The 26,381-nt window shown below is 33.3% G+C and overlaps 1 protein-coding gene across 1 annotated transcript in view; it reads left to right on the top strand.

The window, feature by feature from the left end:
- The first annotated feature begins 82 nt into the window (after positions 1 to 82).
- LOC110022798 (dolichyl-diphosphooligosaccharide--protein glycosyltransferase subunit STT3A) overlaps positions 83 to 26,381 on the top strand; it is a 27,339-nt gene continuing 1,040 nt past the window's right edge. Inside the window, exons 1-21 of the mRNA XM_020721912.1 lie at positions 83 to 314; positions 467 to 529; positions 1,840 to 1,895; positions 1,994 to 2,065; positions 2,416 to 2,521; positions 2,637 to 2,687; positions 7,616 to 7,711; positions 7,858 to 7,917; positions 8,255 to 8,368; positions 8,486 to 8,572; positions 8,731 to 8,834; positions 13,056 to 13,151; positions 15,483 to 15,603; positions 19,676 to 19,756; positions 19,850 to 19,984; positions 20,326 to 20,571; positions 23,041 to 23,184; positions 23,722 to 23,908; positions 24,911 to 25,008; positions 25,361 to 25,440; positions 25,534 to 25,621. Of these exons, the coding sequence (XP_020577571.1) occupies positions 195 to 314; positions 467 to 529; positions 1,840 to 1,895; positions 1,994 to 2,065; positions 2,416 to 2,521; positions 2,637 to 2,687; positions 7,616 to 7,711; positions 7,858 to 7,917; positions 8,255 to 8,368; positions 8,486 to 8,572; positions 8,731 to 8,834; positions 13,056 to 13,151; positions 15,483 to 15,603; positions 19,676 to 19,756; positions 19,850 to 19,984; positions 20,326 to 20,571; positions 23,041 to 23,184; positions 23,722 to 23,908; positions 24,911 to 25,008; positions 25,361 to 25,440; positions 25,534 to 25,621 (2,205 nt within the window). The 5' untranslated portion in view covers positions 83 to 194. The remainder of the gene's footprint in view (positions 315 to 466; positions 530 to 1,839; positions 1,896 to 1,993; positions 2,066 to 2,415; positions 2,522 to 2,636; positions 2,688 to 7,615; positions 7,712 to 7,857; positions 7,918 to 8,254; positions 8,369 to 8,485; positions 8,573 to 8,730; positions 8,835 to 13,055; positions 13,152 to 15,482; positions 15,604 to 19,675; positions 19,757 to 19,849; positions 19,985 to 20,325; positions 20,572 to 23,040; positions 23,185 to 23,721; positions 23,909 to 24,910; positions 25,009 to 25,360; positions 25,441 to 25,533; positions 25,622 to 26,381) is intronic.

Below are 26,381 nucleotides of genomic sequence, written 5' to 3'. Positions count from 1 at the left end.
ATATATATATAAACTCAAGATAAACTCAAGATCAAATTCAAATTCAAATTCAAACTAGATTAATCAAGTTAAGCTGAAGCCCAAACCCAAGCCCACTAGGTACCAGTTTACACCCCTCCGTCAGTACGAGAATCAACCCCTAGCTGAAGGAAGACTCCACTTCCTCTGCTGGTCTCTCTTTCATCGACACAGCAATGGTGGCTCCGGTCGATCCGAAACCCGGGGGAGCCCTAAGAAACGCCTTCGCCGGCGTTTTGGGTTTCTTTATTCTTTTTCTCATAGGTGTCCTCGCCTTCTCGATCCGCCTCTTTTCAGTAAGATTGATCGCTTGCCCGCCCTCAATTTTCGGACGTTTCAATTTAACAACTGATCCAATCTATATATCTATTTCGATTAAATCAACGGAAAGCTTTAAATCCTTGACTATTAATCTAGATTTGTAATGCTTCGTGGATTATTGTCTCAGGTTATAAAGTACGAGAGCGTGATCCACGAGTTCGATCCATATTTTAACTACAGGGTTACTCAGGTTTGATTTATTGCAAGTGCCCTCCTTTCTTTCAAGTGACTGAAACAAAGATATCCTTCTCGTTTTTCCTCTCAAAGTTAGGTTTAATTAACAGCTGCGATTATATACCTTTCTTTGACGTAATAAAATATCCATGAAACGAGTCATCTGGAGCTAATTGAAGTGATCGCCCGTAGTTTTTCTTAAGCGTTAGGTGAATGCCGACCAACCTATCACCTCTTTGACTGTGAAAGTCAATGCCTGATTGCTGTTAGAATCCATTTTTGTCGCGTTGAACAAGAGTTAGAAGAATCGTGGTATAGAGTCTATGATAGTGCTCTGTACGTAACTAAATTTTGCTTTTCATATTTATGTAAAAGTCGAGTACACTTTTTCATATGTAGGTAAGTGGGTAAGTATCCAAAAATTAAAGTTTAGGTGTTGATATGCAAATACATATGAATTAATTGGTATATACGTAAATCTTATTTTCATATTTCATGATGTCTCTTTAGTCCTGTGGTTGATAATAAAGTATTGTTTTAATCACGTGACTGAATTTTTAAGTCCTAAATATGAGTCTGATTGCTACTGTTTTGGATATGGTCACTAAATAACGGATGGTTAATTATGTTGAATGTGTTTATCTCATTAAAGTTTGAATGAGAACATTTGTTGATTTGGGTACAGGTTTTGGGTTCATTAAGACTCTAAGAATACATTAAGAGCATTAGCTGCTTAATCCATTATTTTACTAATCACGTAAAAATTAATAGTTTTCTAACTCATTTGGACTAATTTTTCTAGGGACATTTACGTGCGTAACACACAATTCTCATGCATTTCCATATCTCACACCTAAGATTTCATATTTACATACACAGCACTTTAGTGTTTTAAACCTTTCCATGAAAATTGGTTTTTTACTTTTTGAAAAGTGTTAGTAGTGCTTTTTTTATGTGATAGTAAATATTTGAGTGGTATTTGTGTGAATATGAAAGTTTAGGTGTGAGGTATGTAAATACATAAGACTTGTGTGCCTTGTGTGCTATGTATGTCTATGTATGTAAGTGGCTTTTTTTCCAATCAATGGACAAAACTATAGTTTGTGGTCAATTATAGAAATTTAGGTTTAAATTCCTTTGTTTTTATTGCAGTTACGATAGTTTCTGTGAATGGTTACCTTGAAAATTTACAGATGCAAATTTATTCAAATTTAGGATGCAAATTTAGTCATACATGCGGCTGATCCTTAAAATTTTATTATCTAATGCCTTTATTGTATTAGCTTTTTCTTCACTGTGAAATCCGACTGCTTTTTTGTTTTTCAGTTCCTTACCAAAAATGGAATTTACGAGTTCTGGAATTGGTTTGATGATCGGACCTGGTATTGTGTCCAATTAAATGTCCAGAATTATCCTAGAATTGCATTATATATTTAAAAATTGCATTTTGTTAGATTCATCTGAATTTTTTTTTACTTAGGTATCCCCTTGGTCGTGTTATTGGTGGAACTGTTCATCCCGGACTAACACTTACAGCAGGCACAATGTGGTGGTATGCTTTAGATTTAGCAACCTTGTGGATTGATAGGAATTCCTGCTTAAACTTTGAAGGAAGATTTACATAAATACCCCTCAATTCCTATGCATTTACATATCTAATTCCTAAACGTCAATTTTTACATCTATGTCACCTTAACCATGTATGAAATTGTGTATTTTGCTTGTTAAAAGTTAAAATTGCGGTATTTTTGATGTATATGAAAAGGATTGGCGGTATAAATGTAAAAAACAAGGTTTAAGTGTCAGACATGTCAATACATAAGAATTGGATAGTATGAATGCAAACGCCCCAACTTATTTTCATAATGTTCAATATGTGACTATTTTTTTTATTATTTGCAGGATACTTAATTCTCTCAACATTCCTCTTTCAGTTGAGACTGTTTGTGTCTTCACTGCACCAGTTTTCTCCGCTTTTGCGGCCTGGGCTACATACTTGCTAACAAAGGTTATCTAATGAATCTTTTTTTTTGTAATAATTATTTTTGCACCTTCCTATTACAGCTGTAATTATCCTTATTGTAATTGTTTATATTTTTAAAGCATTGATATTTTTCTTGCAGGAGGTTAAAGGCATTGGATCTGGATTGACTGCTGCAATTCTCTTAGCACTGGTAAGGGCACAATGAACTTTGTGTTTTAGCTCCCATTTATTCTAGAAATTTCATTATGACACTTCACATGCGAACCAAAGACTATCGATAACTTTCATTGGTTAAATCAACTAATTGTTATCTTTAATGAAAGAACTATATTATTGGCTCATGTTTTATGCATGCTTATGAGGTTGTTTAGTATAGTGACTTTTAATAGGATTGATCACCGGATTTGCTAAATCCAGCCAAACGGCAAAATGAAGGAGTTCTATGGATTTACGAAATTTAAAGATTTAGTAAATCAAATTTTATCTTTGATTTGGCCTAAATTGGATTTACTAAATCCAATGGATGGGTTGATTTACGGATTTTCTAAATTTTGCTAACTCTAAATCCTGCTTGCAGCCAAACAACCTCTAAGAAAGTCAATGAAATTTTACTCATTGTATTTATCTATATCAGGTGTGATCGATTTAGATATGTCAGGTCTGTTGTTCAAAGCGATGATGATATAGATGGGTATGTTAATAGTAGAATTCAAGTTGGTTGGTTGAAGTGGAGGAAGGCTTCGGACCTTTTGTGTGATAGAAAAGTACCGCTCAGACTAAAAGGAAAAATTTATAAGACGACGGTGAGACCTGCAATGCTCTATGACACTGAATGTTGGCCTTTAAAAGAGAAGCATAATGCTAAGCTGATGTTGCCGAGATGAGAATGATTAGGCGGATGAGTGGCTTTACACTTAGAGACGAATGCAAAATGAATATATCCGTCATAGGGTCGGTGTAGCTCCTATGACGAACATAATTAGAGAAAGTCGTCTTAGATGGTTTGGTCACATTAAACGTCGACCATCTGATGATCCGACTAGGAGAGTAGATATTTTTTTTAGATTCGACTAAGACAGATGTAGACCTAGGAAGACTTGGACTTATTGTATAAAAAATGATCTTAATTTATTAGAATCAAATGAAAATATGACACTAAATAGGACGCAATGGAGAAAAAAGATTCATGTAGCCGACCCCACGTAGTGGGGTTTAGGTTTTGTTGTTGTTGTTGTTGTTGTTCTATTTATCTAATAAGTAACTAAAATGATGATTTTAACTTGCAAACTAATGCTCTGTAAATAATTAACTTATTATTTTCATCTATTGAATATAATTATATTTATTCTATGCCATCAATGCGACACTTGCATGTTAAAAAGGTTGGATTTCTATTCTATGTCAGTCTTTGACATTTCTCATTAAGCATGGGGCCGATGGTCTGTTTTTCATGGCATTGATAAATTTGCTTCCAAGAATCTTGAGATATATGACGTTTTAGCAACAAAGGTTGCTGATAAATGAGAGATGAAAACATTGAAGGTGCACGAAGACATTGATTGAAAAAGTTATGGACATGTGTCATGCTGTTAATGTGTAATGAATTCTGTTCGAAGGCTAAGAATGAAGATTCTTAATGGAACAAAACTTGGTTGGAAGTTAAAATATTTAGTTAACATCCACTAATGAAAACTCTAGTACGAACGAGAATGAAGAATATATTTGAATCATAATCTCAACTATGCTGATTATGCTAATGAGAACTTGGGAAAACTTGAGAGCGGAACTAATTTTAATATACCTTTATAATGTAACAATTGTACTTAGAGGCATTCTTAGATTGAATTAACCCCTTTTTTCTAGTTTTCAATAAGAAAAAAATCTTGTTTGTTTTACGTCCATTAATCACTTTTACTTGATTGGCCATAAAGCAGTTCTCATTCCAGTGCTTTGCGCTAGTTATCCTGGATTTTTATTTTGTTCATATTTATCTTTTATTTTTTTGGCTAATCGAATTCATGCTGTTTTTAATCTAAATTATTAGATATTTACCTATCCTTAACTTCCACATAATGTTTGTTAATAAGTACCTTGAAATTCATGGAATACAAGATATGCTTGGAATAAGGATGCATTAAATCTATATTCCTACTGGATGCTTGATCGAGATTTTAAGTTTTTGTTATCTCTTTTGCCCACTGACTGCATTACGAAAGGTGTTCTTAGTGCTCGGCATCACCAACTAAGCATTTTTTTTGGCTTCCTATAAGTTACACATCAAAGTTGGATGTTTTGTGAAGGGCAAATTTGGATGTTATAGGGCCCACTAACACTACAACTTGTTGTAATCTCTTTCTAAGTAGAAAGCGTTACTTTTTTTTGTCGTACAAGTAATAAAGCCTTAAAATATAAGAGAGATTAGGGTTGTACTGCGGTGTGGTGTCAAATCCCATGTCCGAAAGAGCCTACATCCTGACAACGTAGGGTATGATGAAATAAATTGAATATGTTTTGTATTCTAAAAAAAAAAAGTTTGCAAGTAATTAGAAAAAAAACTTTATTTCATAAATAATAGTCCACCCGATACAATTAAAAAAATGAGATAGCTGAAAGAAACTAAACTAAAAATAAAGAAACGACTACCCAAACTCAGAAAGACAATATAATAATTACTACGAAACTGAAAAAAATACAAAAAATAATTCTAAAATTGGAAAGTTTTCTCTTATGGGGATAATCTAATAAGTGGTTTAATGAAATCTGCTATATAAAAATATCAATGGGCGAGTTTGACAGTCGAACTCTGTAAATAACAACTGCTTCTCTGAGAACCTGTTGGTCTGGCTAGCCATAATAAAATATTTTAATAGTGACATAATAATATTGTAATATTAGTTATATTTAATGCATCACAATTAAAACACATGAATATAATTACAAAACACGTACTTGTATTTATAAATAATTGTAAAACTGAAATAATGAGATTTACTACATCAAAGATATAAAAAATAATATTAAAATCATGATAGATGAACTATTAAACACGAGACTAAGCTTCAATAAAACATGATTAATTACACATTAAAGTAATCATGAACAAAATTTTAAACTACTGCAAATATATGAACGTAACTCAGAAGGTACGGATGACATACCTACCATTAGCTAGGAATCTAATACAATTAGCAAGGATAACACCCTAATTAGGAATCATTCATTTATCCCATAATAAAGAACAATTACTTACCTTATGGTGGCCAAAATGATACTTTTAAGTATTTCAACAAATTCAAGTAGTGTTGTCCAGTAGTTTTACATAAATTACAATCTAAAATATAAATAATTTTTTGATTAAACCTTAATTATTTATTAGGTGTAATGTAATTAACATATATTATTATTATTATTTTATTTATATTTTTTAAAGAAAGTATGAACCTATTTAAAATTATCTCTACTTTAGATTGACACAACAATCAAATAATTAAAATAAGATTACTCTATCCTTCCATATATATTTATATAAATTATTTATTAAAAACTATGGAAAAAAATAATTGCTTTAAAAGAAGAAATGAGGTAGGGGAAGCTTACAAAACTTGATTGACAGAGAAAGGAGGGAGAGGGGTAGCTGCTGCAAGAGAAGGGAGAGGAAGAAGAGGGGTTTTGGTGGGCTCTTAATGGTACAATCCTGTTGTTATCTTCACCACTAGCTTTGATCACGACTTATCGCGAGGGTTTGGAGCTTTGGTGAACTTGGTATGCCACAATCCCGTCGTTGCCTTTCTAACTAGCTCTAATCGTGTTGCATTGCAAGGGTTCAGACATAAAGGCGATGGTTTTGGGAGAAACTGAGAGAGACCAAAATGATGGTTGTAGATGAGAAATTTGCGGCACTCTAAACCTCCGTCTTTCCTAAATAACTGGAAGAGGCGGTGGGAGAACAATTGAAAGCAGTAACAAAAAGCTTCGAATCGGGGAAGTAAGGAAAGTTGCTATTAATGCAAGCAGTGTGAGCGGGAATTTGGGGAAAAAAAGGAAATTTTCGATTCTCACATGCTACTCCCTTATACCCGAGTTTACATCGTAATCCTCTATTGGGAATACTATAAGTATAACAGGTATGTGTTTTTTCAATAATAATGTCACAATCATGAAACAGTTGAGGGACCGACAAAGATGAATCATATGACACAATTAATGTAATATGTGACTGTAATGAATAAATTAATTTACTAAATACAAATTTTTATGAATGAATATGATGCCCTAAAGTTAAACAATACACGTGCCAGTTGCTTTTAATTAGAGATAACACCTGTCATCGCATTAGGAGTTTCATGGGTTTTCTGTTGACTCATAACAAATGCTCAACGAGGAATTGTTTGTTTGGGCTGTTCTGGAGCTTGACATTGTTGAGACTAATACCACACCATTGAAGGCTGATATGTTGGTGGTGCTATTGGTTTTGTACTCCAGGATGATGTGAATGATACAATTGAGGCACAATCACTTGAAATAATTGCATAATAATACTAATTTTGCTTGAAACTCATTAATGAGTCCCATATTAATGATCATTCGGTCTTGATCTCTGGCTATAAATAGATTCTTTTCGAAGTTAAATCAATTGTGCATTTAACATGGGCTAAATAAGGACCGAAACCATTGAGATCTGTTGTTGAAGGATGCGGTTTGATGGTGTAGAGAATGATTGTTATACTGGCTGAAGTTTTTGGTATAAGTTTGAGCTCCGAAAATGTTCACGGAAACAATAACATTGATTTTGCTAGTTTCTAGCATTATACTACATAGGAAATGCCCGGAAGCATATGAGCTTGACCAGCGGATCAATGGTTTTTACATATGTTCGCTGATTATTTTCATGGCTTATAGAAGTTGGTCATCATGTTTCTCTTTTTGCATGAAATAAAGAGCAGGCATACAATACATCTTATGACATTCTAGACTTACGACAAATACAATTTTCATCAATTTTAGGTCATCAGATGATTTCTTTGATGTTGTTCATTTGAGTTTTGTATTTCATTTTGTAGAGTCCAAAGGCGTGTGCTAATTACATGTATTCTCGTTTTCTTTCCATTTCATGTACAGGTCCCCTCTTATATCTCACGTTCTGTGGCTGGCAGTTATGACAACGAGGCTGTAGCGATATTTGCTCTAATATTCACCTTTTATCTTTATGTAAAGGTAATGGTGGGTCCAGAAATTGGCACTTTATAGTTGATGAATCCATGAATTCTATTGCTTCTATGCTATTGATAAATGGCTGTTAAGTTAGAGAGTAAACTTATGTTTGCTGATGCTTTTGCACCATGGTTGCTGTTCATGTGCAGACGCTGAACACAGGATCACTTTTTTATTCCACCTTAAGTGCTTTATCGTATTTTTATATGGTAAGCATATAATGTTCATGCTGCATTTTATTGTTGGGATATTTACATAGGTAGCACACAATTCTTATGTATTTTCATATCTCATACCCAAACATTCATATTTACATAGTAGCACTTTGATGTTTTAAACATATGCATAATTAGGTTTATTTAACTGTTTAACAGTTGTAATAGTACTATTTTTGATGTGATATTACAGATTTGAGTGCTGTGTGTGTAAATATGAAAGTTCAGGTGTGAGAAATGTAAATACAAAAATATTTGTGTGCTAGGCATGTGAATGCCCCTTTATTGTTTATTGAGTATACTGTGTATGTAAGTTGTTTTCTTTTTTCAGGTATGTTCTTGGGGAGGCTACACATTCATTATAAACCTAATTCCGATGCATGTTCTTCTATGTATTGTGACCGGTCGCTACTCTTCTCGATTATACATTGCATATGCCCCTCTTGTGAGTTGTTTTTGAGTCAAGTTTTATTTTGGCATAATTCCCAATTCTTATCAATATTTGGTGAGTGAAGATTAGCACTGGGTAAAATTTTCCGTATACTTCTCTGTGTCTGAACAGGTTGTTTTGGGAACACTTCTAGCTGCATTGGTGCCTGTGGTTGGTTTTAATGCAGTGATGAAGTCGGAGCATTTTGCATCCTTTTTGGTATGTTTTGCAGTGAGGAATAATACAAACCATAGAACTTGCAATCTGAATATTTATGAAATGAATTCAAAATTGCTCTCTTATTCTGTATTATATGCCATGTTTGACTGAAGATTACCAGTCTAATATGTTTGTTCGATGAAATATTTAATTTGCAGGTCTTCATTATTATTCATGTCGTGGCCTTTGTTTATTTTATCAAAGGGATTCTTTCACCGAAGATGTTTAAAGTGGCTATAACTCTTGTTTTGACCGTTGGAATGTAAGTGATTTGTATATCAACCATAGATATATATTATCTAACAATTTATCATCATCATTGTCATCTTTTTGGTAATAACCGCAATTTAAGTTTTTGAGGTTGACTGTAGAAATTCTCTTTTCATTCCTTTTTGTTGAGTGCTGAGTGTAGCATTACCTTTTAGACTATGTTACGGTCACTTCTCACTATGTTGTGGTTTTGTCTTTTCCACATATTAGGAAGCTGTAATTTAATGAAACTCTTTTATTTTAAATTGCCTCCACTTGAGAGAAGTGGGATTTGTTGGAATGTAATTTTGAAATTACTTTGTAAAGCATCTTTCTAACAACTTCTCAACCTTCCTTTTTTGCGTAAAGGAAAGTACTACCCACTACAGGCTTAAATTCCCTTTTTTATTCAACTTCAAGGCAAGTTACTATGTTCTATCCCACCTAATGGTAGATTGTCTTGCTACCTTTTCGAATTTGTTGGACGGTTATGTTGTAGACTTTTAAATGGAAGTAAATGTAAATAAACTCATGGCTTTAGGAAAGGATGCAACTTCATTTGATTTTTCATTACAACAACATGGCATAAAGCTTCATCCAAGTTCTAGGAGTCAAATAATTCCCACTTCATTTCAACTACGAAAGGACCATCCTTATTTTCTTAACCTTCTTTCTTTGCCCAAGCCTACCGTATCCATCTTTGTAGTTTCTTTAAAATGATTACTTGTATTCTTTTATTGTTACAATTTATCCATCGTAGCTCTTTCTTTGTTATTTGATTCAATTTTCTTGATAATTATTCTTTTTGTCAGGTGATGCCTTGATGATAAGGACAGTTGGCCTATAAATGCTCCAAAAAGTCCCACAATACACAAAATATGTTAGGAATATATGTTCTGCTATTAGGATTGTTGTGTGCCGGAAGATTCATGGCGGTAGAGTGATAATTTAACGCCTCTCACATACTTTGATCAAGTAAGAATGAGAGATCAAAACATACATCCCACTATAGTCACTAAAATTCATATGTTAATTCCCTGAATTCAATGAGATTTTGGCTCTGTTTGGGCAGCGTTGGCGGTGCGGTGCAGTTTGGACCGCATCGCCGAGGTGTTTGTAGTTTTGCCTGCGCTCTCAAGAATCTGCTGTGGAAATGCTTCGTTTTGCAACCGAAAATGGCTAAGTGTGATGACTGCCAGAAAGTTGTGGTTTGACTTTTTGAAAATAAAAGAAATTTTGTAATAGCCACCACAACTTCTTCTGTATCAATTTCACAACTACTTGAAACAACTGTAGCTGTCCCAAGCGCAGACCCTCAACAACAATTTAACCACAATATAACTATATGCATTTTTGTTTCATAAAACAAGAGGCCAACCACATCAATCTATGGAATAAACAATGCATCAATCATAAGGAATGAGAGATCTTATTTATTTATTTATTTATTCTAGTGATTGTGCATCCCTGAAGTTGAACAAATCATAGATTCTATATGCGTAAAGTTTTACAGACCTTTTTGTCAACACAGTCTTTTTCGATGACACATCACGTGCCACTTCCACCTCCTGTGGCAGACTATTTTCGACATATTTGTTAGTGCCCCACCTTGTCCTCACCTTATGATGCATGCCTTCACCTTGATCTTTGCTGCATAAATTTCTGTTTTTCTAGCAATTAGATATATGTGGTAATGAACAAGTGAAAAATAGAGTTCTCAATGATTCTTTAGGGACGTGAGGGACAGTATGGTGAGATGAAGGACATGCCAATGAGGCTAGTTGCTGGAAGGTAGATGACAGCATGATAAATGAAGTAAAAGAGGTCTTTTGATTTGGATGAGTCTCTTTTCTGGTGCGGAGGGGGTTGGTTGTTGTCATGGAGATGGATAAGGGCTATGGTTGCTCAAATTTGAAATGCAGGCAAAATAAGGGTTTTGAGGGTGTTTTTAATGCCTCAAAATTTTATTGAGATAATTACATACAGACCACCTGAAATATTGATATTTACAAATTAATCACCAAGTGATCTTTTTGAACTACTAAACCGATGTATTTACGTGTGCCACGATCAATCGATGAAAATTTGATAAAAATGAAAATATGGGTTGGGGTTTTACCGTAAATTTTGATATTTGAGTGAGAATTTTAAAAATAGTGAAAGAAGGTGGTTGATGATTTATAAATAGCAAGTTTCGGGTTGTCTGTAATTAATTGGCCAAATTTTATTTTGTATTCTTTGAGCTTTAAAATCAAACATGCAAAAAATAATATTAATAAAAAAAACCAAGTGCATGCAAAAGGAATTTTTTACAATGAAATTCACACCCTATCATATGCTCCACCTTGAGTCCATTAGGAACCATAGGATGCTGTCAAGTTTTTTTCAAAATTATCTCTCTTTCTCTGTCTCTGTCTTCATTAAGCACAAGGCAACATACAAAAATGAGTGTTATGGCATGTTTGTGTAATGGTAGCTTCTTAGTAAGGGTATTTGTTTCCTTTTGTACAACTGTCTGTGTGACCATTGAAGTCAATTGAGTCGTGACTTCCATAATTTAGCTTTTTCTTTTTATTTCCAGAAGTAATTAGTCATGGAGACTTGTGTGCTCAATGGCATTGTAATTACTATACATGGTTTGATGTGGCACTAATAATCTACTAGAAATAGGTACCTTTATGGTTTCTAAGAAAACTAATGTCCTCTCATCTATAATTAAAAATAAAGAAAGGACTAAAGATTTTAGAAACTTGTAGTAGAAGCGAACACTACAAAGATCATAACTTCCCAATGATACTTCATGTTAGAGAAGACTCATTGTGAAAGCACAAAATAGGTGATCCTGCCCTTGAATTTTGGAATCTAAATGCTGTTTAGTGGCTTAGAGATTATTTGGACGCTGGCGGAATTCTACATCTTCCTGAAACTTGTCATGGAAGAAATCCATTAGCTCATTTGCTCATAGGAATGACAATAATTAGGAAGATAAGAGAACACTCGAGAACCTATTGAAGACAGTTATTTGCTCAACATGTTGATGCATCTATTCCGAATCCATTATTATAGGTAGGACTTGCTATCCCTCACCCATTGAGTTGTACTGATCGAGACTCCAAAGAAACTGTTACTGAAGTTCTCTTTAGTTTGCTCCCTGAACTGAACTAGAGATTCACACGTGCTCCAAACTGTGGTTATCGAAGGCCAGGAACAAGAATGATGCTGCTGTCCACCCAGCTGGGCTTTATTTCTGGTCACTTGGACCCAAGAAATGGATTGTTTAATTTCTTCATCCACTGCGTTGCACCTGGTCCAGATGATTTCTTGCCATATTAATGCTGGCTGAAATCCTTTTGGACAAGCACCTCAGATTCCTCCTAGGCCAATTTCTGCCACCAGATCCTTCCAGCAGCCGACATTGCTACTGGCAAACTTGGATGGTCATCAGAGATGGCACTAGAGCGCCGACAATCGATTGTTGTGGAGTCCCACACTCCATTAAGATCTTCACTTATTGCCTCTCCAAAAAGAGGGACTACTCCCTAAAATCAGTAAAACCTGAGGCAACACTAAAACAAAAGCTGAATTCAACTTAGGGGAATGGTGTTATTTCTCATTATAATTATGTTATACAAGAATTCTTAAACCCCTTTTGTGAAATCTTGACCCAACCCCACCCCCCATCAAAAAAAAAAAAGAACTTGATCACACCTGTAGATTTTTTGAAAGCTAATATTTCACGGCTGTCTACTAGAAAATTTATAGCTTGTTAACCCAAATACTTGTTGAGCTTTACAAGGAGTATACAACAACAAACCTGTTGTTTTTGTCCGTTTATCAATTTTGTATTAGTCTCCATGATGTCTTGTTGTTTCTTAGTAATGTAGACCAGCAGACCCATTGCAATTAAAACATCCGGATTTGACACTGCCATTTTTGTTCTTTTCTATATTCTATTCTTTTGCATGTTAGATGAAAGATATCTTAACTTTTACGTTTCAGTATTACATAATCATATATTTTATAGAATCTAGAGTATAAATATTATGTTTACATCCATATAAATCATGCAAACCTTTATTTGTTTTCTTTTACTAATCCCAAGTCATTATAAGTTTGTAGTCCATGAAAATGACAAAAATAGCAACTCTTTGAGAATATGAAAAATGATGCATCTTTCTGTAGATTTGTAATTTTGTTACTATTGTTTTTAAATCTAATATCAGTTTATTTTTAGTGCTATTTTTGTAGCAGTTATTGCAGTACTTGTTGCACTTGTTTCTTCCAGTCCAACTAAAGGATGGAGCGGGCGGAGCTTGAGCCTGCTTGACCCGTAAGAATCCTTTTGTTTACTTTCATGATGGTTGTTTCTCTTAGTTCAACTGTTGACGTCCATCATGGAAATCATTATTCATGATTGTTTAATCAAGACTAAGTATTTGTGTGCCTTACAGTACTTGGCGGGCTTTATGTGCATCGGACAATCATCTTTTACTTGCTATTAAAATGAAGATTATAAAGTAGAAAGACAAATGATAACTACTTTTGTATGTTCTAGGTAAAATCATTTTTTGGAAGTGCGAAGTACGACGTCTTAAATTTTATGCGGTGGAATTGTGATTACCTCAATTTATACATTGACATTGATGACTTCGATTCATGTTTCATCTAGAAGTGACATACCTAAATTTGATGCACGTAAATTAATGACGATGCATGGCCTTGATATTGATTTTCTTATGACAAATTCTTCTGCAATATAGTGGATGCTTTTTACCATTCAAGATTGCATTTAGGGCCGTAAAAAAGGCTCGTTGTTCGTGAGCAATTTGTGTTCGACTCGTTAAGAACTTCGCATTTGATTCGTTCACTAATCAAACTAGCCAAACACAAACCAAGATTTGTTCATTCGTGTTTGGTTTGTTTTGGCTCGAACTATATATATATATATATATAATTGATGAGTAGTTCTTTTAAATAATTTAATTGACTACAAGGCTACAAAGATTTATAATTAGTTTAAATTATTAATTAAAAAATAAAATAAAAATATTTTAAATTATATTTAAATGATGTTTTAATATAAATAATAAGATTTAAATCTCTCCCCAACCCTTAGCATCCTACAACTGTGTGACTCTAGGGCTGTCCAATGATTCTTTGTTTGCGAACAGCTCGTGTTCGGCTCGCTAAGCAAATGAATCGAGCACGAACAAATTTTTTGTGTTTGAAACATAAATGAGTAGAACACGAACAATAGTTTTTTTTAACGAGTCGAAAATGATCTGAGCTTGGGCTTGCTCGTGTTCGGCTCGTTTATACCCCCAATTGCATATGATGATTTAATTTACAAAATATTGTGTTCTCAATGTGGGATTCAGGAAAGCTTGACTAGAAAATGGAGTTTAGCAGAAGAAGAATTTTGATTGTTTTTGTAGGGTTTATATCAATTAGAGTGAAGTGCATAATTGTTTTACTTGACTTGGGATTTTAGAAAACACTACTATAAAAGGTTAAACAACTCAAGCCATGCTTTCCAGGTTTAAACTTATAAAAAACAAAAGGTTTCAAGCTCTTTTTTTTTCTTTTTTTTTCTGTGATTAAATCCTGTAAATTTCAGATGATATCCAAACAAAAGCAGTAGATTACCATCATTAACCAATAATGATAAATTTACAGCCACAGACTAGATGAAGTAAGATAAACATCCACTAAATCCAAAGTTAATGATTAAACAAGCACTGATTTCTGGCCCACAATATTTTATGTACAATATTGTTGCAGTATTAAGCAATACTTCATTCATATGAGTAGTTGCGAAATAAGTCACCACCAATCCATAATCTCATGAATACCTGATGTTTGAATAATGAAATTATCGCTCCAAAATGGTGTAACATACTTGGCGAAGAATTAGAATCTTATAAGAAGTGAAATAATATGCACCTCAAAAAGCGTATTTTATTCAAGCTTAACTATTACTCTTTTACTTGCCTCATAATTACTATTTATCAATCTCACAAGACACTAAATAGGATACAATAGGACTGCTAAAGAAGAGTTATGGGGAGAAATCATAGAATCATATTTTTATAAAAAATAGCATTTAGGTATACAGACAAACTCTGCAAAGAGTGTCATAGGAATTGTTCATATAGAAGCCGAAGAAAGCATAGCCAAAGCAACCAAAACCATAGAAAGCGGCCCTAAAATGCTTGTAGGGATAGTCTTCTAAACAAATGAAACTAAAACTTGAGATGTGATTAGGTTGTGCTAAAAATAGGAATATGCTTCGTCATTAACATCATCATTAAGCTTATCCGGAATATTTATGTTTTGCTTTAATATCGCTAGTCATTTTTACTTTGAAAGCCCACCTTTGGGCATGCTATTTTCGGGTCATCAGATTGATTATTTTAAAGTTCAATTTTAGTTGAGGTGGAGGTAGCTCCAACTGAACTAGCTACCGTTCCCTTAGATTTATAGGCAATATCTAGAAAAGGTTCATGTCAGCTATAACCTAAAATATTTTTTTCCCAATTACTATTTAACTTTAGTCTTTTTCTTACATTGTTTTGGTGATTCATAATTTATATTTATTTTCTTAGTTCTATAGTAACCTATGTCTAGTATTGTAATGTTACTTTTTTTATTGGTGCTGCAGGACATATGCAAGCAAGTACATACCCATCATTGCTAGTGTTAGTGAACATCAACCACCTACATGGCCTTCATATTTCATGGATATTAATATATTGGCATTCTTAGTTCCAGCTGGCATCGTTGTAAGTGTCGTAGATGTCTGCTTAGAGTATTTGTTTGATATTCTTTTGGTCCCCTATTTTAAGATTATTGGCATTTATATTGCATGATTTGTGGTACTTCAATTTTTTAAAAGTAGGCTGATAAAATTAATATGCATAATTAAAACTCGAAATAATTCAAAATATTGAAGAAAATAGAATTTTGATAATTTAAAAGGTCCCACTTTTGAAATGGAAATCAGAAGGAAAAGAGAGAACAACTTAATATTAGTTAAATTGGAGGCCTAACAGTGTAATGCAATAAATTGCATTCTTGTAATTCATAAATAAATTAAGAGAAAAAATATCATGATACTTTACATTGACATTTTTTCTTAAATGATGAAACTGAAGCATGGACTCTGCAATATAAAGATTCTATAGTACATTGCCTATGTTCAAATTTAAATACATAAAATTTACATGCAAATGGCGAAACCATGCTTAAATCTGTGGTGCTCTATTCTTTTGTAAGCCGCTAACTACGTGCATCTCTTTATTTAAGACTCATTTTCTTTCCCTCCCTTGCTTCCAGGGACAGCTAATGATTTTTTCATTTATCATAAATTTTATTGTGGTTAAAAGCACATTGCATCTTCTCTTTCAAGTATGGGAACGCGATTCTCTGCACTGTATACTGTATAGATTACCGTCTTAGAAGATGCAGGTTGGTACAGGCCTTCTTTTTATCATTTTAAAGGCAGCAGAAAATTAAAGGTCTTTTGTTACCAAACCCAACAAAGTCAAATTTAACTTTTGCACCATGAATTGGTGTCATTCCATTTTTACTATTCAATGATGTTGTTGGTAGCAAGTTTTCCCAACTTAATTGTGAAGAGAACACAATCCAAACATCCTTTCTATTTTTTTTTTTTGACTTCTATTGATGTGTCAGTACATTATATTCCAACTTACTATTATGTTATGTCATACCACAGTCAACCCCTTTAGGTTAAATAGAGGGTAACAGAAGAGGGTGACGAGGTGACTAAACCAAACTCAATTTCCATTGATACTCATCTTTACTTGCGCTTATCAAAATCAAGTGAGTGAAAAATTAGTCTTATTAGCTCATCACAAAGCAAACATTTATATTTCAATTCTTTAATTAGTTCTTTGATATCATACATAAATAAATGTGTGTATAAAAAATTCTCAAGAACATTTAGAATTTCTAAAAATACTTTAAATATAAAATCATAAGTATTCAAAAAAACCTTATATAAATTTCCAAAATTATATAATCAAAATTTTTACAAAATTGTAGATTGCCTTGCTAATGGTCGATTTGCTCATTGCACCTCACTGGAAATCAACATAATTATGTCGAATGAATCACACTTTCAATGATATAAACAATGCTTGAATAAGATTCAAATATTTAAGGAAAAATATAACATGTATGCTATAGTAATAAATAAACATACGTGACACCAATTTAGGGTTTCTAGATGGTGTAGTAGGATCAAGGGATGGGTCAAATGTTGGTAGGAAAATTAACTAAGACAAAAACAGGTGTGAATAGCAGTTGATGGTATCCGAACGATTGGAAGAGATCATCTTTATTCAATCAGGCTCTAAGCACACCACTTGAGAAAAATCAAGGATACAACTCTCCAAACAGAGTAAACTAGAGGAAACAACCTTTATTGCATATTTGAAAAGCTTGAAGTCCCAAAATTAGGTTATGAGAAACATATTTATAATACGAGGAGATAACGAGGGTTTAAGAAACATACTTATACTACAAGGATTTAGGAAACATACTTATTTTACTTAACCCTACTTCTAAATAAAATACATTAAAAAAGGGACCCCACAAGGGCTGACGGTAGCAAACATGCGGGAAAATGCCTCCACAGGTATTTCATGGAATGGAATCATGGAAAGCTTGTCTCGTTCGATCTTGCTTGTGCAGGTTTGCATACCTCAGCATATGCTGCCTACTTGTTTGTTTTCGATGTCGAACTTGCTATCCAACTATCGATCGTGCCTGTTTTTAGATGCCACTATCATCTTTCTCTTTGTTCCCCTTCCTACCAATATTCAGCCCATCTTTAGATCCTTCCATACCATCTAGGAACCTAGATCGGTGGCATTACTTAGATACTCAAATAGTAAAGAAAATATACTCATAAGCAATAGAAACAACAATTTTGTCATAAGTGAACTTAATTATTACCGAATAAGCCATTTAAGTCACTATGCTATGCAATGTCATATATGCATATTTAATTCACTCCTGATTTTATGTTTTATTTTCAAGCTTCTCTCTCAAAAATATCATATTAGTTTTGCATAGATTTTGATATATTGTAATTTAATTGGGTCATCACCCAACCTCTCGGTCATTACAACGGCTAAGGAAAGTTGGTTGTCCAACCTTATGCTTTATCAACACATTCCTTATACCAATTGGTCCGCTCAAACTTTAATATCAACGGTAGAGAATTAATCATTTTTCTATTCAGGCTTATCTAGTTAAAACTTCTAATTCTTGTTTTCCTTACGCAAAGTCATTAATATAGCTGTCTGTCTATCAAAATAATATATGATATTTCCTCGATTATTGTTACATGTTATAATTATTTTTATATTCATTCATTGCTTTACGTGAATTTTCTATGAACAATCAATTTTTTTAATATGCACAAAATGTATAGTGTGACAGGTAATAATCAACAGCTTACACTTAATATTGCACTTTTATAATAGTGATGTAAGCATGAAATGTGCAGGTAATCATGTACATACTCATGTACCGTGATCAAATGTGCTTAATACTAAAGAATTATAAATGCAAACATAGAATAAGTAAGGTATACCAATGTGTAGTCGCAAATATCAGCCCTACAGACATTGTTTTTTGATTTAGCAATTGAATATCTCCCTTCGATTGTTGGGCCAATCTCGCAATGAATGTCTTCCCTAGGCTTCAAACTTACCTCTTTTTATAAATAACATAAAATCACTATTTATTTTGAATTTATATACTTCTTAAATTAATGCTCATTTCGACATAAACATACTTTTAATTTGATATTTTACCTCGAAAAATTTCTCTACATATATACTTGTTCCCTTTCTATCCTTGTACTATATTCTTCTTCCTTCACAAATTTCTATCACCAACCGCCCAAAATTTAGTCCCTGATTTGGCCAGCTGAGATTCAATAAATAAAAAATGAAGGATAATTTAAGGAATTTTGGTATCAAGTAATTAAATATAAGTGAATATATATATCTTACATCCAACCTCTAATGGCATCCCTATTTCTTGGTTTCACCTACACAGCCACTTACCCAAACATAACAGCTGCAGATTATCGAAAGTTGGAGAAGAATTAAAGGACGTTTCTTAGCTTAATTAAACATAAACACAAGAGTTCATGTATATATATATATATATATATATATGCAAATTTTCTTATCTTATCACTTCCAACTCCTCTCCAAAATCGTCCATTTTTCCTTGCAATTTACTACTCCTGGCCTGCAGCTTTCATCCTTTTTCCATTTCCAGCTTCTAAACCCAGAGAAATTATTGATGCATCTGTGTTCCAAATCTCAATCGCAATTTGGCCAGGTCACGCGATAGGAAGCTACAAGAGAGGCAGATAGAAGAAAATAGAGAGCTCAAGTGATTATAATATAGATAACTTGATTTTTCTACATTTAATCCTCATCCTCAGTTTCATCCGCCTGTTGCATGCTGATATTGGTGGGTTTGCTACAGTAATCAATTTCATTAAACAGTAATTAATTTAATATAATAGTGACATTAAGTTATAATTAATTGATTTTTTAAATTTATTTTAGGAAATTAAATATATTAAAAATTTATATAAATTTTTCATAAAAATAATCAAATGAAGTATATACTTCTATAACAATATTTTGAGAAGTTTTTAAGGATACAAAAATGGGTAAATTTTAAAATAAATTTTGATTCCCTTTTTGGTCAACCTTACCATTTTAGTTCATTTGATTTTTTTTCCATGATATCAAGACTTATGCTTTTAACCATCCATGTTTTCCTGTTTATGGATTGCAGGCATGCTTCTTACCGCTATCTGATGCCAGCTCTTTTGTAGTGCTGTACCTTGTTACTTCTGTTTATTTTTCTGGTGTTATGGTGAGGAGGTTATAAATAATAGTGAATTAGCCTGCTTATTTTGTTTGCTTCAGTTTTTCTTTTTTTTCATGAATTATTGAAATCATACAACAGGTTCGACTTATGCTCGTGCTAGCTCCAGCTGCATGCATCTTGTCTGGGATTGCTCTTTCAGAAGCTTTTTTTGTTCTGACACGATCTGTTAAACTTCAGCTAGTCAAATTATTAGAGGGGCCGCCCCTTTCCAATGTAATTAATAGTTAGAGCATGTACTTACATAACACACAGTTTTTATGTATTTACACATCTCACACCTAATGACAAATTTACACACATAGCATTCAAATCTTTAATATCACATCAAAAATAACACTATTACCACTTCTCAAATGCGAGGTTTAAAACATTGAAGTGCTATGTATGTAAATATGAAAATTCAGGTGAGATATGTAAATACACAAGAATTGTGTGCTAGGTATGTATATTTCCCTTAATAGTTTTCCTTTTAACACATTTTTCTTGGAGATCACTTACAATGATGCAATGTTTCCATAGTTGTTTTAATTCATATCCGTAATTTTACTTTCAAGGCAGGGGATACCAAAGGTGAGAGATCTGCAGCTCAAAATGATGTACCGAATGCAAATAAGCAGGATTCTTCCAATAAAACCGAAGATATTAAAGATCGTCCGTCAAAAAAGAACAGGAAGAAGGAGAAGGAAACCATTGAGAAGGCTCCTGTCAAATCTAGAAATGAGAAGAGGCTTCTGGTTTTGCCGCTTGAGGCATCTGCTGTTGCGATTCTTTTGTTAGTTGTGCTTAGTGGTCTTTATGTGGTATGTAAATCCTTCCACATCCACTCCGGCGTATCCACACCAACACATGGCTTCTTTGTACTGAAAATGTTATCCTTTGAATTGTCTTTATTTAGGAAACTCGATGGATAAACTATTTCAAATAGAATAAAGGGTCAAAATAATCCCGTGTTATTTTAATCTTAATGTCTATAAAAGTATCAAATAGTCCCCATTTTTTTTTAATATGGGCTGAAATAGTCCCCATATTTTAAATATGGGCTGAAATAGTCTTCAATGAGGACTATTTTAACCCCCATTGGAATAGTAGAAGTACTAAATTGACACTTTTATTGACTTTAGGACTAAAATGACCCCCTGCAAAGATTCAGAGGACCATTTTGACACTTTTCTCATTTCAAGTATTTATTAAGATTCTTCCAACAGGGACATTTTCATCCAAAATCAAGATGATGCTAAGGTTTTGTGAAGTTTCTAAGCGTCAGAATTAACTGGCATTGTATGAGAGCTAGCTTTATTAACAATTTTTTTTTAGTAAGTTACATTATCATTCGATGAAAGGAGCACAACACAAAGCAAAAGCAAATCTTTCTGGAATAAAAAAAGCTAACAGATGACAAATGAACCAAATCTTTCTGGAATAAAGAAAAGCTAACAGATGAAAAATGAACCAATAATTAAAGAAAAAGCCCCATGGCTTATTTAATATCGTCTAACTTGTTGCCTTGAATTTTTTGCATGGTAACAGTATATTTCCTTTTTTTTTTCCCTCCTGGCATATAGAATTTGAAACTTTTTGTCTGCAACCTCTTCTGTAGTAGAAACAGTAGCAATAGAGGTAACAAAAAGAGAATCTGGGTCAACCAAATCCCCAACTTCATGAACATCATCAGTGAGTACGCGTGCAGTCGATCATAATTCTTGGGTTATCAACTTGAATAGGTACTAATTCCAAGACAGGTTCGAAACTGGAATCTAAGTTTTGAGTGCACTTCAAATCAGAAGTGAAAGAAATTCCCGTCATTGCATTAGAGAGATTATTATATCACATGAAATATCGACACTGCCCTGATCTTTAGGGATTTCTTCAATTTTTTGTGTGCCTTAAAATAAGTTTTGGCTAAAGATTCTATAAGAAAAACAATGAAGAGGTGCTGACATAGATGTGATTCAAAATTCTTTCTCTAAAAGGGAAGGAACTTTTAATTTGACCCAAAACTTAGCAACAGTCTATTGAAGAACTTTGGCAATTGCAGCATCGACTTGAAATGCTGTATAAAAAATGGATTTCTCTACCATTTTGTTAATCCTTATACATTATGACTTCCACAGTTGCCTTAAGTTCGCCAATTGTTGTGTGTCTTGATGGATCTCTCTGCATATCTATGAATTCCTCATTTTCTCTATGCAATATTTTTTTTAATCAAAACTCTCAACTTAAAATAATTTTGAGGGCATATAATCTGTAAACCCTCCCAGAACCTAATTTGCAGGAAGTACTGTATTGATCTCTCTTCGTATGTTTCTAACCTCACATCCTCTGTTTTATTGCCTCGCCCTTACCTAGCTAGGTATTTAATCCATATGTAATTGTTTAATTCAAAATGTAAGCCTTGAAAAGAAATTCATTTGTTCACGCAGCAACTAAAAACCAGTCTATTTGTTTGATGTTTGGTTCTTTCTTTTATCTTGAGATGAATTTTTCATTGATTTTTCCGATTTATGAAGCTCTGTTAATTTGATTTGTCTTTTTTATTTTAAAAAAACTCATATTTGATGGAAGAATATAAACGCCAATGATTCTTAACTATATTTTCCATTTGAGGTCAACTTAACCTGATGGCTATCTCTGTGCTCTTGTCGTCATCTACTCTCTTGCGTCCTGCTATATTTTCTTCCCCAAGTTCTATTGCAAGCATAGCCAAATTTGTTTAACTATCGCCATGTCAAAAGAAATGTAACCTATTAAGTTCTTCAACTACAAGCCCTATGAACTTTTTTATATCTTTTTCAAATTAATTAAAAATTTGATACTATGCAGATGAATGGTGAATGTTGTTTAGCCCTAGTACTCCAATTTTAAGAAAAATGGTTATTTTTATTCGTTGTCAAACTTTTTTTCCTTCTTCCGAATGAGGGAAAAAATTAAGTATTTTTTAATAAATTCACACAAAGAGATGAATCATTTGCTCTGTAGGTCTCCGTTCATGTTTACTTGAGGTCATGTTCAAATTATGAATTCAAACTAGCATCACATGCTGTGATTCACATTTTTAAGCAAACTTTTAAACATTTCTTTTGATCACTATCTCAAGTAAACATGAACTGGGAGCTATGGAGCAAACATTTTAAAAAGTGCCATGCGATGAAAATTTTTTCAATTCAGATTTTTATTCTGGCATTTTGTATTTGTATGAATTTTTATTTTGGCAGTTTGTATTTATATTTCCCATTCCATTTCCTAATTAATTCATTTATTTTTCTGTTCAGATTCATTGTGTATGGGCAGCTGCAGAAGCTTATTCTGCACCTTCAATTGTTCTTACATCTCGCTCACATGATGGGCTCCATGTGTTTGATGATTTTCGTGAAGCCTATGCATGGTTAAGTCATAATACTGAAGTGGATGATAAGGTGAGAAATATTACTCTATCTCTCTCTCTATGTGTGTGTGTCTTATCAAACTTTGTTATGATCTGAGTTCCATTAATATGTAATAAACATATTGTATTTCTTTCCCCAAAATACCCTCTTTGTAAAGTATGCAGGCTGAGGGCAAGATTGTAAAAATGGTCAAGCGCCAAAATAGTCCCAGAGTTTACAAAAAATGTCAATTTAGTTCTCATACTTTTTTATTGTGGGCTGCAATAATCCTCATAGACACTGTTGGTACTATTTCTTAGCCTGATTTAAAAGTCTAAGGTCTAATTTGGTACTTTTATAGACTTTGGGACTAAAATGACCCATGTAAACAGTCAGGGGACTATTTTGACACATTACTGATCGTAAAATATATTTTTCTTGTCTGAAAATTCTAAAAAAACTGTTTCTGAAGAATTCAGGACAATCTTTTTATTTACATGGATACCACCAAATGAAATGATGACACTATTACTCCATACTATCATGTGAAAACGTATATCTATATTCTTCCTACTTTTCTATTTGTAGGTGGCATCATGGTGGGATTATGGCTACCAAACCACGGCAATGGCCAACCGGACTGTTATCGTTGATAATAATACGTGGAATAACACTCACATAGCCACTGTTGGTACTGCCATGTCTTCACCGGAGAAGGCAGCCTGGGAAATTTTCCAGTCTTTGGATGTGAAATATGTTCTTGTTGTCTTTGGAGGTAAGTATTAGCTGAATACATGGAATGTAATTTTAATAGTATTAGCTCTAGTGAGAGAAGTGTAACTTTGGGTGATCAAAGAAGGTGTGAACGATTTAGATATCTCAGGTTTATTGTTCCAAGCGATGGTGATATAGATGGGGATGTTATTAGTAGAATTCAAGTTGATTGGTTGAAGTGAAGGAATGCTTCAGGCCTATTCTGTGATAAAAAAGTACCGCTTAGATGAGAATGTTGGCCTTTAAAAGAGAACATAATACTAAGTTAAGTGTTGCCGAGATGAGAATATGATTAGGTGGATGAGTGACTTTACACTTAGACAAAATGCGAAATGGTTATATCCGTGATAGGGTTGGTGTTGCTCAGTGACGGACAAAATGAGTGAGAGTCGTCTTAGATGGTTTGGTCACATTAAACGTCAACCATCTGATGATCTGATTAGGAGAGCAGATGTTTTAGATTCGACTTTTGTTAATTGTTAAGAAAGGCAGGCAAAGGTAGACCTAGGAAGACTTGGGCTTATTGTATAAAAAATAATTATAATTTATTAGAATTAAATGAAAATATGACACTAAATAGGGCACAATGGATAAAAATGATTCATGTAGCCGACCCCATTCAGTGGGATTAAGGCTTTGTTGTTGTTGTGGTCTTTGGAGGTAAGTGCCTTATGTAACTTTTGAGTAGATATGTTACCTAAGGGTCCATTTGGCATCATTTTTACTATTATTATTTTTTCTCTTTTATATTTTGAAATAAGTTTGGCTGATATAATATATATATATATATATGTTTTTTTAGAAAACAATTCTGTTTTTTCTTAAGAACACTAAAAACACTTTTAAAAAAATGTTTCAATTATTTTTAAAAACAATTAACTCAGTCAAACAAATTTTAATTTAAATCAGAACTTAAAAAACAAAATAGAAATAAAAAATAAATAAACAAAGTGATCCCAAACAGCCCATAAATTCTGAATCTTATTTTGTTTCCTGTAACCAGGCCTTGTTGGGTATCCAAGTGATGACATCAACAAATTTCTCTGGATGGTTCGCATTGGAGGAGGAGTTTTTCCACATATTAAAGAGCCTGATTATCTTGTGAGTTAATTCTATTCAATTTAATATTTTTCTGACTCCCTTTATTGATTGAAAATTCTATCTTCATAGTCCATTTGAAATAAGTGTCAAAATAGCTCTCAACTCTTTGTAAGTTGTCATTTTATTTCCAAATTCTATAATAGTGTCAATTTAGTCCCTAGATTTTTTAACATGGCTTTAAAATAGTCTTATTGGGGGGGGGGGGGGGTTTTTTTTATTAAAAGTGTCTAGTGACTAATTTGACACTTAGAAATTTTGGGACTAAAATGACTATATGTAAATAGTTAGGGGACTGTTTTGGCACTTTATTCCATTTACTTATCCTGAAGCTGGAATTATGGTGCTGTGATAGAGGGATGGTCAGTATCGTATTGACGCCCAGGCCACCCCAACAATGTTGAACTGCCTTATGTACAAGTTATCATATTACAGGTTTGTCGTCTCTAAGAATTTGAGGTTAGAATTCAGTATGATTCATTGGATCTTAACAGTTTCGCTGTTATTGTTATTTTGTTTCCTTTGTAGATTTGTTGAAACGGATGGCAAAGGCTTTGATAGAGTGAGGAGGACAGAAATCGGAAAGAAGCATTTTAAGTTGTCCCATTTTGAGGAGGTGAGTTCTACTACGCCTTCCCATTAAGGATGTAACTGACATGTGAGATGACTCGGCCTTGGCTCTCGATAAAACGGCATCTGAGTTTATTAGCTCATGAGTTAATAAAGTAAAATTTGAGCCAGCCATGACTCGAATCATTTGTGTGTGATCCAACTTGTTCAAAAATTATTAATATAAAATTTATTTGACTTGAAGATTTTATGTCCAAAGTTATTAAAAATACTTAAAATTCATTCCTTTTTGCTTACCTCAACTAATTTATTTTTTATTAGGTCCCAAAATTCTCTTCTTTTTTTTTTTACAATATTGTGACACAACTGCTTGATGTATAGTCATCTACTCTCTTTCATAATAAATGAGACTGCTCTTTAAATTCAAGTCGTATAATTTTGCTTGAATTTGATTAATTAGCCATGTCCAAGCTCAAGCTTGGAGTGGCTCCGGATCTAGACTCGTTTGCACCCTTACTTCGCATTCATGCATACCTTAAGAACTCGTGTCAATGTACAATACAAAAATACTAGTCAGCCTTTCAGGTGTCTTTTCGAATTTTACAAGTGAGCATAACAAATTCCTGCATATATATTAGGTGGAAAATTTGTAGAAGTTGTGTCGCCTATCACGATTCTTTGGTTGGCAAAATTTGTAGGACCCCTGGGGTTACAAGTTTGATCCCATTTATATGCGGAATGAAATTTTTATGCACATAAGGTCGGTCATGAGACTCATCTAGTAGCCTCTGACCAATCTTTTAATA

Source organism: Phalaenopsis equestris, unplaced genomic scaffold (assembly GCF_001263595.1).
Source record: "Phalaenopsis equestris unplaced genomic scaffold, ASM126359v1 Scaffold000002, whole genome shotgun sequence".
Taxonomy (NCBI): Eukaryota; Viridiplantae; Streptophyta; class Magnoliopsida; order Asparagales; family Orchidaceae; genus Phalaenopsis; species Phalaenopsis equestris.
This window is presented reverse-complemented; position numbering and strand designations above follow the sequence as displayed.